This window comes from Oryzias latipes, chromosome 7 (genome assembly GCF_053564925.1).
Source record: "Oryzias latipes strain Hd-rR chromosome 7, Olatipes_Hd-rR_3.1".
In the NCBI taxonomy this organism is placed as follows: Eukaryota; Metazoa; Chordata; class Actinopteri; order Beloniformes; family Adrianichthyidae; genus Oryzias; species Oryzias latipes.
In genome coordinates, this window is record NC_136243.1 from 27,495,426 (window position 1) to 27,509,377 (window position 13,952).

General features: G+C 39.2%; 2 protein-coding genes across 3 annotated transcripts; both read left to right on the top strand.

The window, feature by feature from the left end:
* Positions 1 to 756: 756 nt before the first annotated feature.
* LOC101169697 (epithelial membrane protein 3) lies at positions 757 to 3,901 on the top strand. Of its 2 annotated transcripts, none has more exons than XM_004070364.5 (5): positions 757 to 895; positions 1,843 to 1,933; positions 2,027 to 2,129; positions 2,238 to 2,378; positions 2,929 to 3,901. In XM_004070364.5, the coding sequence occupies exons 2-5, from the start codon at positions 1,856 to 1,858 to the stop codon at positions 3,102 to 3,104; spliced, it is 498 nt and encodes a 165-aa protein (XP_004070412.1). In that variant the 5' UTR covers positions 757 to 895; positions 1,843 to 1,855; the 3' UTR covers positions 3,105 to 3,901. The 2 variants fall into 2 exon arrangements, with proteins under 2 accessions (XP_004070412.1, XP_011475216.1); XM_011476914.4 differs by having other exon boundaries at positions 778 to 895; positions 1,846 to 1,933.
* A 971-nt stretch (positions 3,902 to 4,872) lies between these two features.
* zmynd12 (zinc finger, MYND-type containing 12) lies at positions 4,873 to 12,462 on the top strand. Its single transcript, XM_078949982.1, is given in 8 exon segments — positions 4,873 to 4,945; positions 4,948 to 5,011; positions 7,952 to 8,157; positions 8,272 to 8,441; positions 8,697 to 8,819; positions 10,245 to 10,338; positions 12,248 to 12,379; positions 12,443 to 12,462. Coding segments are annotated over 8 exon segments (882 nt in total).
* The last annotated feature ends 1,490 nt before the right edge of the window (positions 12,463 to 13,952 follow it).

Genomic DNA, 13,952 nt, shown 5'->3' on the forward strand with positions numbered 1-13,952 from the left:
ACTCCAAGTGTTCAAGTGTTGCTAATGGTACATCTTAACTGTATCACTGTAACCCTAGTGCTATCCTAGGCACTTTAACATTTGGAGTCGGGTCATCTAGACCCACTAGACAGTGCGCTGAACCTTTTTTCTTCAATAATTTGTGAACCCCACTGGTGCCCATGGATTACATGAAATCCTCTTCACCTTTATCCACCTTTGTCAAAGTAGGGAGAACACGTCAATGTAAGGGTGGGGTCATCTAAGATAGCACAAAGGATAAAGTGATCTAAGAGTCACAAGTAACATCCAAAGCAAGTAAGTCATCAAAGAGACATTCATAGTTGAGATTCATGAGAGAAATGTTTGAGCTCAGTGAGAAATCACAGGCTGGTCCGGGTCAAAAAGAACTCCATGACTCCAAAAGGACACAGTCCTATATTACTTAAGCTTAGTTTGAGTAGTTTCCTCCGGATATTCCTGCTTTTATTTGCAGTTTATTGGAACAAAACTATTTCCATCTAACTCCATAAAGTTGTAAAGTTGTGAAACATGATGCAGATGGGGTTGAGTCTCCCCCTAATGGGTTCAGAGCGAACAGTTTACAGAGGAAATCCTTTCATGTGGTTCTGTGTGCCCCCAGCTTTCTATGGGTGGGTCTCCTTTAGGACTTGTTGGGATGTTGATGCACTCTAAGACGCAGTAGGCAGAGCATAAGGGAGCTCTGTTTTGCTCAGAGGAAATGGGCGTTCTCTTTGGAAAATTTAGAGTGAATGACTTGAAAAAAAGAAAAATAAAGGGGGTGTGGCAAAGCTTGGAAAGAGTGTTGACCACCAAAAGAGACCAAGTCGTACTGAGTTTGGAAGTTGCTCCCAAGTTGCTGAGGTCTGATTGAAGAGAACAAGCAATATCCGAGGTGAGTTTGATATTTCTTTGACTTTTATCCCTCGTTGTCTTAGTAAATCTTCACTTCAAATGTTGATTTTTAGGATTTCTTTGTAACATCTCATAATTTCAAGTGCGTTTATTTTCTCAAACATTTCCACCTTTGTTTTTCTGAGTTTTGAAACCTTTTACTCCTCAAATGTGTGTTGTTTTTTAAACTCAAAAAAAGAAATTCGTATGAAAAACTGCATTTCTTTTTCCAAAATTGTATATTTTACTTTTGTGAGTCAGAAGAGCTGTAGAAGAATAACATCATTTTGCAGTAATTGACTCCACCACCCACCCAAATGGGAGGCTTCTGCAGATACAGATCTTTACAGATAATTTCATCCTCTCTTTTTTCTCTATATGTCTTCTACTTTCCTTCTTTGTTTTGTCAAGTATCTATTCAATTGTAATTTGGAACTATTCCCACCAGTGGCATAAATCTTTATATTCACCAAATTAAAAGACAGTTTTTTGGAGAATAACAGTTTTTGTTTTTTTTAACTTTGATTTATTTCAATGAAATCCAAATTGTGGCAGAGTTACAGACCATCTACCCTGTGAGATGAAAACAACTATTCAGAAGGTCGGGGAGGTTAATTGAGTAAATGTTTTGATTCCTTTAAAGGGTCCACCCAGAATATTTACACGGCTGCCGACCGTATGGAAGCAACACATCAATCTGTCAAAGAGACGTTTCAGAAATAACCAGCTTTTAAAAGATGCTCTTATACAACACAGAGTATGACTCTCTATGGCTTCTCACATTTTCCATTTCAAGGCAAAACAGGAAAGTTACCCAACTCTGCTTTTCACTTTGGCACTGAGTAACACATCCTACACTATGTCCTTCCTAATTCTTTTAATAACCGTTGCTGCTGGGGAAGTCTGATTTCAATATTTTTATTTTTTTTTGACTTTGTGTGTTTTTAGCAGGGACCTAAAAATGGCGTACCTGCTCATGTTTATCACCCTCCTCCATCTCATCACACTGGCTATGCTGTTCGTTGCAACCATGGAGAAGGTAGCAAACGTTTTCCCAACGTGATGCACACTTTGGCGGGGAAAAGTGTGACATATCAGAGTCTTTGTATCATGTGGAATCTCTTGTTTGTAGTCCTGGTGGGTGTGGGACAGCATGGAAAACTCTGACCTATGGTACAACTGTAGGTTTGACAACTCCACAGAGACTTGGTTGTGTTCTTCTACAAAAGAAACAGGTAAATCAAATAAAGCATAGATAAAATGATCTAAATGGGTCAAATGTACGAGAGAACTTGGACATATCTCAAAACTTGTGGTTTGATTTTAATGGTTTCTTTTGACAGACTGGCTGCAGGCTGTTCAGGTGCTCATGGTTCTCTCAGTGGTCTTCTCCTCGGTTTCCTTCTTGGTGTTTCTGGGCCAGTTGTTCACCATGTCAAAGGGGGGACTTTTCTACTTCACTGGGCTGTGTCAGGTCTTTGCAGGTATCACATTTATTTTTTGATTATTGAGAAAGATCTAAAGTAAAAACAATGCTGGATTCTAAATTTAGGTTAAATCATCTTTTGATCTATTTCACACTACAATTTTTCCAAGTGATAGATCAGAATGAAGAAATATTCAAAGCTTTTCTTTGTTTTTATCAATGTATTTCCTTAATCATCAGAGTTAAAAACACCAAAAACAAAATTTTTATTGGAGTGGGTCATTTAAGACACCAAAACCTCCTGTTTACCATAGTAAAAGTGCTTTTATGAATGAATAATTCATACTATTATTAGCATTATTTTAATAGGGGAACATGTATGTTTAAATTTTATCATAATTTGTCATGCAGCAGCATGTTTAATTATGTTATAAAAGTGCCAATTCCCTCAACATCTCAATAAGAAAATATCTTTGTCCTTATCTCTTTGCTTGCTTTTTATTGTTTTGATATTTCCATTCATGTTCTGCTGGTGTGAGCACTGTACTGAAAAAAAAAATGAAATTAATCGAAAATTGCAAAAAAAAACTTCTGCTTTATTCTGTTAGGTCTGACCGCTTTTTCTGCTGCTCTCATCTACACGCTCCACGTCACGGAAATCCTCCCCGACTCCAAGCAGCTGAGCTCGGGACGCTTTGGTTACTGCTTCATCCTGGCCTGGCTGTGTGTCCCTCTGTTGCTGTGCAGTGGCATCATTTATATCCACCTGCGCAAGAAAGAATGATGAGACAGAGGGAGGGAAAAAATCAATACCGGCGCTGGAAATAAAGCAACTCAAATGAAGAATGATGTAGCAAAGCTTGTATGATTCAATGAGGTTCATTGTGTCTATAAATTATACTGCAAAGCTTGTATTTGACCCTTCATGTTATAATTTTACATTCTCCATCCAAATTTTGTCATTATTAAATGTATATTTTTGTTCCGATAAAGTTATATATGTAGCTATATATTAATTTTAGAAGACAAAGCAAGTATTGTGTACACCTTCAAGATAAGACTTTAGACACATTTTGGTCCAGATTGTCAGGAAACAAATATTTTGGCAGTGTTTTTTTCTGTTTTTAAGTTTTTCTTTAAGTAAAGAATACATTGAATATTCTTATTTTACACACTGACTAAGCTTGTTAAGATTGTATTGAACTTTCTATGAAATGTTTAAGTCAGAATACCTAAATGAGGTGTTATAGGCCTAACGGCGTCCATCTTTCCCATGTCTTTGGTGCCATAATTAGCAGTTTTGGAGATTCTGATCTCTCTGTAGTGAATGAAACCTCTTTAAAAAACCGCAAACCACCACCACACGCCAACATTTTGAATTTCTTTACACGGTATGACACTTTCCATTTGTGTGGCTATGATTCCTTTTTCATTCACAGCCTGTCTGGAGTTGTGAATTTATTGCCCCACAAAAAGGAACTTTCAACTATAAGAATAGCCAGACAGTAGCAGAGTCAGCAAAATAAAGCTGTTATTCTTTTGCTTGGAAGTTGAATAAACACTGAACATTGTTGTCCATGATCCTTTGGGAAAAGTTTAGTGGCTGAAGTTTGAAACTATTTCTTAAATGTTAACAAAAAATTCATATATATGTATATTTTTTTCTTAACCTCTTGAGACCTGGCGTCCACATACGCAGACATCACATTGTGGGTTTCATAATTCTGATAAGCTGGGGCCCTTAGACCACAAAATAAAAAAGGAGCTTGGGTCTTAAGAGGATGATATGAAACTTTAGGCAAACTTATACAAAGCATCTCTAAGTTGTTTAATAGACAGCATGAAAATGTCAAACATTTCCAAACATGCAAAGAAAAGAGTGAGTGTCAAGGAATGCCTCATAATTTGCAACTGCGCAAGTTTTACTTAGTCAATTAAAAAAGTGAGGCTGTATACTTGAATTAACTTTTTATATACTATCTCTATGTCATAACCTTAAAATTTTCCAATTTAGTCTGAAAAGTATTTGGTTCCTACTCATACATGGTCAATGGTAAACTTGCTATACTTGCACTTTGACTCAAATGAATGAATGAATAGCTTTTATTGTCGCATGTACAGCTTTTACACTGACATACGAGATGAGTTATAAATATACTTCACTTAAAATAATAATTAATATACTTAATAAAAGTAACTTCAAGTGTAGGCATACTATGTTTTTCTAATCTAGACAGGAAAAAGCAGATGCTCCTAAAACTGAATACATAATTGATCAGGTGTATTGCATTAAATACATTGTGTAATTGAAAAATTATTTTAATTTATTTGAAGCATGTTAAAATGTTTTTTATTAGAAGTGTTAGTAATAACACAGATTATTATTATTATTATTATTATTATTATTATTATTTCAAATCTAATGCTATACAATATTTCTATAGAGCCAGAATTGTTACCATGAAAACTGTTGACTTCCTAAACTGTTGGTAGTTTTGTAAACTAGCTTTTGTTGTTTGCTAAACAGTTTTAATCTGGTATTTCTAGAGGTAATGGAAGACAGGCCTTTAGATTTAGGGCAAACATGCAAAGCAACTCCTCTGGCATTTCCCAAAGGAATGAAAAAGTCTGTGAACTTTGTCAGAGTCCAGCTTGCCTTCAGTGTGCCATGTGGCAGGTCACCTTTTACTGGTAAACTTGACAAAGCCTTTTGGATAAGAGGTGAAACGTCTTCAACTTTTAAAACCAAGTCCAGATGAAAACCTTTACACCTACTTCTAGGATGGAATCTATCTGGATGAATTACTGGTAAGTAAAACTGTGCCCTTACAGAAATTAAAATGTCAGTAGCGTTTTAACTAAGCCGTTTTATTACATTTTAATTTTAATTTATTTCATTCATTTATTTTATTGTATTTTATTTTATTTTATTGGGACTAATTGCCACCAGTTTGGCCACTAGGTGGCGACTTAAACCGTGTTTATTTCCCTGTAAAATTCAGGTCCACGTTGGCGAAAAAGTCACGTGACAGAGTCGTCAGCACTCAGATAAAGACACAGTTGGAAATTAAATTAGCGCAGTGATGATTAATATTCTTTTGCATTGACATGGCTTCTTGGTTTATATGTGTTTTTTTTCACCTCTCTGCATTCGGTATTTACACATTCAGCGTGCAGCGGGGATGCGGGCTGGCTGTAAAGGAACGGGTCCCACGCAGGGTGTAATCTTCATCACCACTGCAGGGAAGAGGAGCATGTGGTTATCCTTTGTGGAAAGGCATGGTGCTCTCAAGCTCATGGAGCCTGCAGCCACTTCCCTGTTGTCTCTCCATGTTGTCTCTCCACCTTTTAAATGAATAAAAAATAAGAAGCACGTGTTTTCATTCAATTCAAACCGTAACATTATCCGGCAAAACAAACCATGTCAACGGATTTATGTCTCCTATTAGATTCTTTATCACACTAAAACCTGAGGTTAGCTGGAAAAAGACTGAATGCTTTGAGCTTCTAACTTGGCTGCAACATCACAGGCTGCACAAGTGATGTAGTGATGAAAGGCGTGGGCAGACTCCCTCTCTCTGGCAGTGAAAAGGCAGGAGTGAAGCCACATGCTCCATAGTAAGAAATATGCATGAAAAGCCCCGGCAGTTTCCACAGTAATGTGCAGAAGACGGGAGTAGGATGAGCAAAATTACAGAGCAGTTTTTCAGTAGCATGCAATTTAGATGACCTCCATGCACCCACGTGGCATTTCCTAAATATATTTTGTTTTTTGGAATGCAATGAGAATTTGGTTGAGAACTGTGCTGTCGTTTTCACTGTGTTGCCTGCATACAAAATTCCAGTTGATAGCACAAAGAGCGTTTATTCAGATTTTTAGAATGTGACTCAGCACAGTCTTTTGTCACTGTACTCATGCTGAGCATCAGCGGGCCGACTGGGTGGGAATCCATGAAAGAATCTCCAAACTGTTTGTTCCCATCCGCACATAAACACCAGACCCCAACACCTTAACCCTTGTGCTATCTTAGCTGACCCCACCCTTACATTGACATGTTCTCCCTACCATGACAAAGGTGGAAAGCTTTCATGTAATCCATGGACACCAATGAAGATCACAAATCACTGAAGAAAAAAGGTTTACCGCACTGTCTAGTGGGTCTAGATGACCCAACTCCCAATGTTAAAGTGCATAGGATAGCACAAGGGTTACAGGAGAATCGCTCAAAAAGGTATAAATGTATGCCTTACATTTGAAAAGATTAACTTTGTGAATAATATTTGACCCTCAGTTGCATTAGATGATGTTCTACAGATACACTTTCACCGGCCACTTCCTCGGGTACACCCGTCCATTTGCTCATTAACACAGATTTCAATCTTATGGCAGCAATGCATTTAGGCATGTAGACATGGTCAAAACGATCTGCTGCAGTCCAGTTTGAGCATCAGAATGGAGAAGAAAGGTGATTGAAGTGACTTTGAACTTGGCATGGTCTGGTCTGAGGATTTCAGAAACTGCTGATCTACTGGGATTTACACCCAGAACCATCTCTAGAGTTCACAGAGAATGGCCCAAAAAAGAGAAAATATCCAGTGAGCGGCAGTTCTATGGGCAGAAATGCATTGTTGATACCAGAGGTCAGAGGAGAAAGGCCAGACTGGTTCCAGCTGACAGAAAGGTAACAGTAACTCCAATAACCACTGGTTACAACCGAGGCCTGCAGAAGAGCAACTCTGACTACAGAACGAGGCAGATGGGCTACAGCAGCAGAAGAACTCAGCGGGTGCCACTCCTGTCAGCTAAGAACATGAAACTGAGGCTACAATTCATACAGGCTCACCAAAAATGGACAATAGAAGATTGGAAAAACGTTGCCTGCTCTGATGAGTCTCCATTTCTGCTGTGACATTCAGATGGCAAATTTGGCGAATTTCAGAATTTGGCGTCAAAAGCATGAAAGCATGGATCCATCCTGCCTTCTATCAACAGTTCAGGCTGGTGGTGGTGGTGGTGTAATGGTGTGGGGATATTTTCTTGGCACACTTTGGGCCCTGTAGTACCAATTGGTTCCAACACCACAGTCTACCTGAGTATTGTTGCTGACCTTGTCCATCCCTTTCTGACCATCTTCTGACGGCTACTTCCAGCAGGATAACGTGCCATGTCATTAAGCTGGAATCATCTCAGATTGGATCCCTGAACAGGAATAGAAGTTCACTGGACTCAAATGGTCTCTGTAGTCACCAAATCTCAACCCAACAGAGCACCTTTGGGACGTGGTGGAACGGGAGATGAGCATCATACATGTGCAGCCGACAAATCTGCAGCAACTGTGTGATGCTGTCATGTCAATATGGACCAAATTCTCTGGGGAATGTTTTCAGCTCCTTGTTGAATCTATGCCACCAAGGATTGAGGCATTTCTGAAGGCAAAAGGGGATCCAACCTGGTCCTTTTAAGGTGCAGCTAAAAAAGTGTCTGGTGAGAATCAGGTTCTTTTTGCTCAGTCTGAGCCTTTTACATCATGTCATATCAGTTTTTATTAAATAAAATTTCAAGGAAATTACAGGTTCATGCACGACTCCATTGAGCAATTGTGGTTTACTTCCATGAACTGTTTCGTAATATTCTTTGAAGTCAGACAAGGAAACTAAGTTAGGTTTGGAGCTGATTGAGATTTGCACACTGGTGGTACAAAGCAAGCTTTTTGAGGGTAAACACCAAGAGGCATTGCCCGCTGCCCTTTTGTGCTTACGATACACAGAGGATGTCCACGGCCCACAGTCTGTTCACCAGGCCCATGCTTTTCTGCTTCTTGCCGAGGCAAACATTGGTGAGAAACCGTCACAAACTGATTCTTCAGCTCAAACAATTCCCAATTACTTCTTTTTTGTGATTTGTCTGTGTCAGGTTGTGAGGATTTTTGTGTTTGTCTGAACATTTTAAGGTCTGGGTAATCTGGCACTTGCAGCAGAGCTCCTGTCCCAGGCGGAGTGGGTGCTGCTGGAGACTCCTGAATGCCGTAACTCGCTCCTCCAGCGCCTGAACAGGAACTTTGGCTGCCTTCACGCAGCAACTGGAAACTTGGAAGATGCCCGGTTTTACTTTGCAAATGACGTCAATGTTTGACTGAGCAGGAATCTAAAGCGTGCATCATGTTGCTCTTTAATGTTTAGAACATGCAATGCTGTTTTTTTCTTTTTTGTCCAGTAGATTCCAACAAACTTGTATTGCTTAAAATATGTTGCGCAGAGTTTAAATAGTTCAAATCGGTTCCCCTAGTTTTTATTACTTCCAAGTTAAACCAGTTTTTCCACCATATTAAAGCCATGTTTTACTGTGTGGACATGCTAATTTCTCTGATTTTAACAGATTTTCTTTGCCACCGTGGAGTTTGGCGTGAACAGCACAGTCACTGCTGGCAGTCTTTTTCTTGTGGTTGATGTTTTTGCCAAAATGAAGAAAACGGTCATGACTCGCTCCCTGTATCAGGAGGTACGTTGTGTACTACACATTAAATATGACGAAGATTACAAGCTCCATCTCAAAAAGAGACATGTGTGGGGAATTCTGGCACTGAACTTTCACAGACGCCTTTTTTGTAGGCTCTCCTCTATTTTTTATAGATCACTTTGCAACCATTGGATTGGCATAGGGCCATTCTGGCAGCTACTTTGGCTAATTTCAAACCCATAACTGCTGTATGCTTCACCATTTTTAACCAGAAAAATCAGAGCAGACTGGAACGTTCAGATTTAAAGACCCATTTCAATGACAATTTCACTTCTAACACATTCTTTTGGCATTTTTCTGATGGTGGAGGACATATATAAAGTAAGTTGAGCTCAAAATTGCATTTCTTTATTCAAATCGCTGTGAATTAGGAGCAGATGAAAACTTTTTTTTTTCTCCAAAGATCTTATTAGTGACATTGAAAATACATAGTGCAGGCCACAGGCTCCATTTTGATGCATCTACTGGCAGACACGTCTTTCTCGCCAAAGCTGGTACCTGGCTCAAAACTATACGGCTGTATAGCTTCATTACTTTTGGCCATTTTTGCTGCATTGATAATGCTAGGCTGGGGTTGTGAGGGGCTGTAGGCTCGTAGGAGAGCTTGTAAATGGAGAGCTCTCAGCAATGGGAAAGGGGGGGGGGCAAGGTTGCTCCCTGCGAGCGGTCTCGCCACAACTTAGAGGCCAATTTTTCTTAATGATCTCTTGTCGCTCTGCAGAGACTATGTCCAACACAGATTTTGGCGAAAAAGTGCTTAATCATAATTAGGAAGACTTTTAGAATAGATAAAAAGTTGATTGGAGTGGGACTTTTAAGACATGAGAAATGGAATTTCTCAATTAAGACTTAATGTGAGGATCCTGTGCTTTAGTTTCTTGTAGTTTTAGTTTTCTTTCTTTCAGCTGTGTTCTTGGTCTTGGTCATGTTTTGCGTTGTTCCACTATCAGTCACTCCTGACTCAGGTTAATTATCCACACTTGGCTTCATTTGGTTAATCACCCTCAGTCTATTTACGTGTCTGTTTTTAGTTCATCCTTGTCAGGTCATCCACTCTGTTCTGCTTTTTCATCCCTTTTGTCATGCCTAAGGTTTTTGTCAGGTTCTGGTCAATTTATTAAATGTTAAGTTTCTGCCACTAAGCCTGGTCTCCCGCATTATGGGTCCTTCATCGCCAGTTCCTGTTCACTTAACGTAAGGAGAGGTTCAAAACATAAGAACGCTGCAGGAGTCTAGAATAGGGTGTTTTTTATAATACTACATGATGTTAGCATGTTATAGATTGCCCAAATAATAAAATATGAAACCTGTAAATGTTAAGATTCTTTACTTTGCACTGGTGGGGTGTTATAATTCAAAAGCTAACTTTGATTTTGGTCATCTTATCTTCTTTTTCCTTTTCTATAGGTGGCACGTATTTGGTACGATCATCTGACAAAACTGCTGGAGATCTACAAGAAAAGCAACTCAAATTCTGCCATGTCGTCGAATACCTTCCATGGTTCGTCCAGTGTCCTGTCTGAATGTGATCTACAAAAGTATTCATCAACAAGTCAGATTTGTGCTTTTGAAAGCCACAGCACTAATCTATCATGCTTATGCTCTAAACTAGAGCCATTATAGCTATATTTATATATTCATTCTATAGTGCACGGCAAGACAGATCAGCTATTATATATATATATATATATATATATATATATATATATATATATATATATATATATATATATATATATATATATATAGCTGATCTGTCTTGCTGTGCAATCCGAAGGCTAAAACCCAGATTTACGTCTGTGCACGCTCACGGCTGACTGGAGACCACTGTGGACACGTCTCTGGCTGGGTAACATCCGTGCTACTGCCCTCTGTCACAGCTGCTGCCCTACATACAATGATAAGCCTTTTAGCGGCAATGCAAACTCGCAGGCTGGGACGGGAAATAGGATGTGACACAACCAAAAGTGGGTGAGAAATAATCTTCACGTAAACAAACAAACAAAACAACAGCTTTGACTTTTCAATTTCGAATAAAAATTGTATTGCACTAAAAAAATGTTTAAAAAAAATTCAAAGATAACAATCTGACGGTTCTGTTGTGCAAAAAATAATTTATGTAAAAATATGTATATTTGTTTTCCATTTTTAAAGTCCCACTCTGATCATCTTTTGATTCAATTTTAAAAGGATTTCCGGTGGTCTTTTAATAACAATTATGCGGTTTTTAGCTAAAATCCAAAAACGTGTGGTTTTCACAGCTATCCAGCTTTACAGTTCTGAGTCAGATGCAAGCGCAGGCGAGGAAAACGAAGACTTTGGTGTGTCTACTTGTCTGCGTCTGCATAAAGCGGAGCAGGAAGACTTTAACAGCCCATTTTATTTCCTGCGTCACAAAAGAGAGCTTTTTTGTACGGCATTTATGTCATTTGCTGTCGATTCATCCTGATTTGAATAAAGAAAAAATACTCGTGAACACAGTTTGAAATTTTAATTTTCTTAATTTATGTCCTCCATCATGACAAAAATACAACAAAAGCCTGTTTAAAATATCAAAAACACAAATTTCATTGGAGTGGCTCTTCAAAGAAACAAATATAAAAAATATGGAATATTTTCTGGACAATAATGATACAATTTGGTACATTCGATGGTAAAAAGGTTCAAATCTCACATCTTTGTGTCAAACTCAGAGAATTACAGATCATTTTCATAAACAGCTGTTGCAAAACTGCAGTCATTCGGAACACACACCCCATCATACCACGATGGTGGGCAAAGCACATAAAGGTCAACGCTGGAAAAGAAAATGTGCATGCCGTCACTGCATGAAAAGCTTTCATGGTGTAGTAATCACTGCCACCACAACGGGTACAGAGTAGTTTGGAATGCCACCGTGCCTCAGAACAGGACGCCTCTGCTGCCCTGAACCCATCCTAAAGCAAAGGCACTCAGGGAAGAAGACATATTTGAGGGTCTGCGTGGAAATGTCAGCGAGTTCAGGGACGCGAGGCCGTCTCAAGCTGTCAGACAGAGTGAATCAGAGTTCAGGTCAGATGAGTTAAGGCCTCGGGTTGATAAAGAGCTGACAAATGTTCTGCTCATATCTCGCACTCACTTTTCTTCTTTCATTTTGCATGGACTCCGTTTTTGCGATGGGTGTCAGTGCACATCAAACCAGCAATGAAACATTCATGAAAAAGCTCACACTGAAATATTTAACAGACATGAGCTACCATAAATTAACTTTTTTGGCGCCCTCTGTAGCTGTGTCTGTTAAAAATTGAAACAAATTAGTTCATTATTAATTTTTGGTTGCATTTAGATAAAATCTCCTCTTTTTTTTTAAACACAATGGGATTTTACAGCATAAAAAACTTTAAATGTATTAAAAAATTTCTCCCAATCAGATCAATCCAAGCGAGCTAAAGGAGAACAAGTGTTAGGAGCCATACTGGAGTTTTTGCAGAAGGACATCAGTAAAGATTTAGCCCAGATTGCTTTGGTGACCTACAGTCTGTCTGTCCTGAGACTCCCACAAGGTGAGTTACTTGCTGGGGCCAGACATGACACAGTTACACATTTCCTCCTTGTGTCGTCTCAAGATTGGATTACTTCTAAGTAGAGAAGTCGTAAACTTTAAGTGGGGATTAGACGAGGCTCACGCGACTGTCGCAACAGTCTGACCTCCACCTTGGGCTCCATTTTCTGCTTCTTTGAAAGTGTCTGTGGGTGGAGATTATGACTTTGTGTCAGCCACAACTCCTTCAATTTGAAACGGACTCGAGCTAGTTTGGCTCTTAACTGCTGTCTCGTGAGGGTTTCAGTGTTTTTAGAACAAGTATAACAAACAGGAATGAATCAAACTGTTACGGAAACCTCACAGTGCATTGGTGGATCTGGACTTGGGAAGCTCTCTTATTATTAAGTCTTCCAGTTTGAATAAAACAAACGTGCTTTGGGGGGTTAACCCCTACACATTGAATTTGTTTCCATCTCTTCTTCTTTCTCTTTCGGCTTTTCCCATCAGGGGTCGCCACAGCGAATCATCCTTTTCCTACCTCACTCTATCATGAACATCTTCTACCCTAACATTAGCCAACTTCATGTCCTCTGTTAAGACATCCATATATCTCCTCTTTGGCCGTCCTCTTGCCCTCCTGCCAGGCAGCTCCATCTCCAACATCCTTCTACCAATAAATCCACTATCCCTCCTCTGAACATGTCCAAACCATCTCAGTCTGGCTTCTCTGACTTTGTCGCTAACACAAGCTACATGAGCCGTCCCTCTGATGTACTCGTTCCTTATCCTGTCTAACCTGGTCACTCCTAAGGAGAACCTCAACATCTATATCTCCGAATTTGTTTCAACCTATATATACAAAAAAGATGACTTGTGTTTTTGCTCAACTAAGGTAGTTTTGAAGCCATTTGCATCAATAAGTATCAAAGGAATTAAAGAGATATATATGCAAACACATTTTAAAACGTATTTCATCCCCCTTTGTTCAACAGAAGGATGGAGCAGCACTTGTATACAGTATTAACTGCAATTCATGGACAAACGTGCGGCATCCTGTCCTATTCTTGTAGATAGACTGTTTATTTTTGTTGCATTTTAGCTGATTGGGATTTGTGAGACAGTTTAATAATGCTGAGGGTGATATTCTGACAAATTAAAGTTTTTTTTCTGGTCTCTAAACGATAAGGCTGAAGGATAATTTGCTCCATCTGTCTTCCTTCCAGCAGATCTCTTTAAACCAGCTGTTTTTGAACGAACAAGATGAAAAGGAACAAAAACACCCAGATAGCTGTGTGGCTGTTTTTCCTCAGTTATTACACTTGTACAACATATACAGTGGGTTCTCTCAGCTGTTTGGTCATTCTGAGAAGCAGAGAGAGAATGTACCCTCGGTGGATCTCATTTGAAACAGCTTGCATGGTTTTCTCCACGGCATGGAGAAATTTGATGTTCATGACTCACTGGGTCTCTTTGTTAGAGTCAACCGCAGGTCAGTAGAAGAATGTGCTGCAAAGAGAAGAGACATTTTTTAGGTTTTATTGCGTCCTGGTTTCATTTCAGTGACATCACTGTGTAAGGCCGCTTCCTCCTCT

Excerpts from the sequence above, each read along its gene's own strand:
- LOC101169697 (XM_004070364.5), top strand. The coding sequence starts at position 1,856 with ATGGCGTACCTGCTCATGTTTATCACCCTCCTCCATCTCATCACACTG. Across the intron at positions 1,934-2,026 it reads TCGTTGCAACCATGGAGAAG|TCCTGGTGGGTGTGGGACAG; the intron begins GTAGCAAACGTT and ends TCTTGTTTGTAG. Across the intron at positions 2,130-2,237 it reads TTCTTCTACAAAAGAAACAG|ACTGGCTGCAGGCTGTTCAG; the intron begins GTAAATCAAATA and ends TTCTTTTGACAG.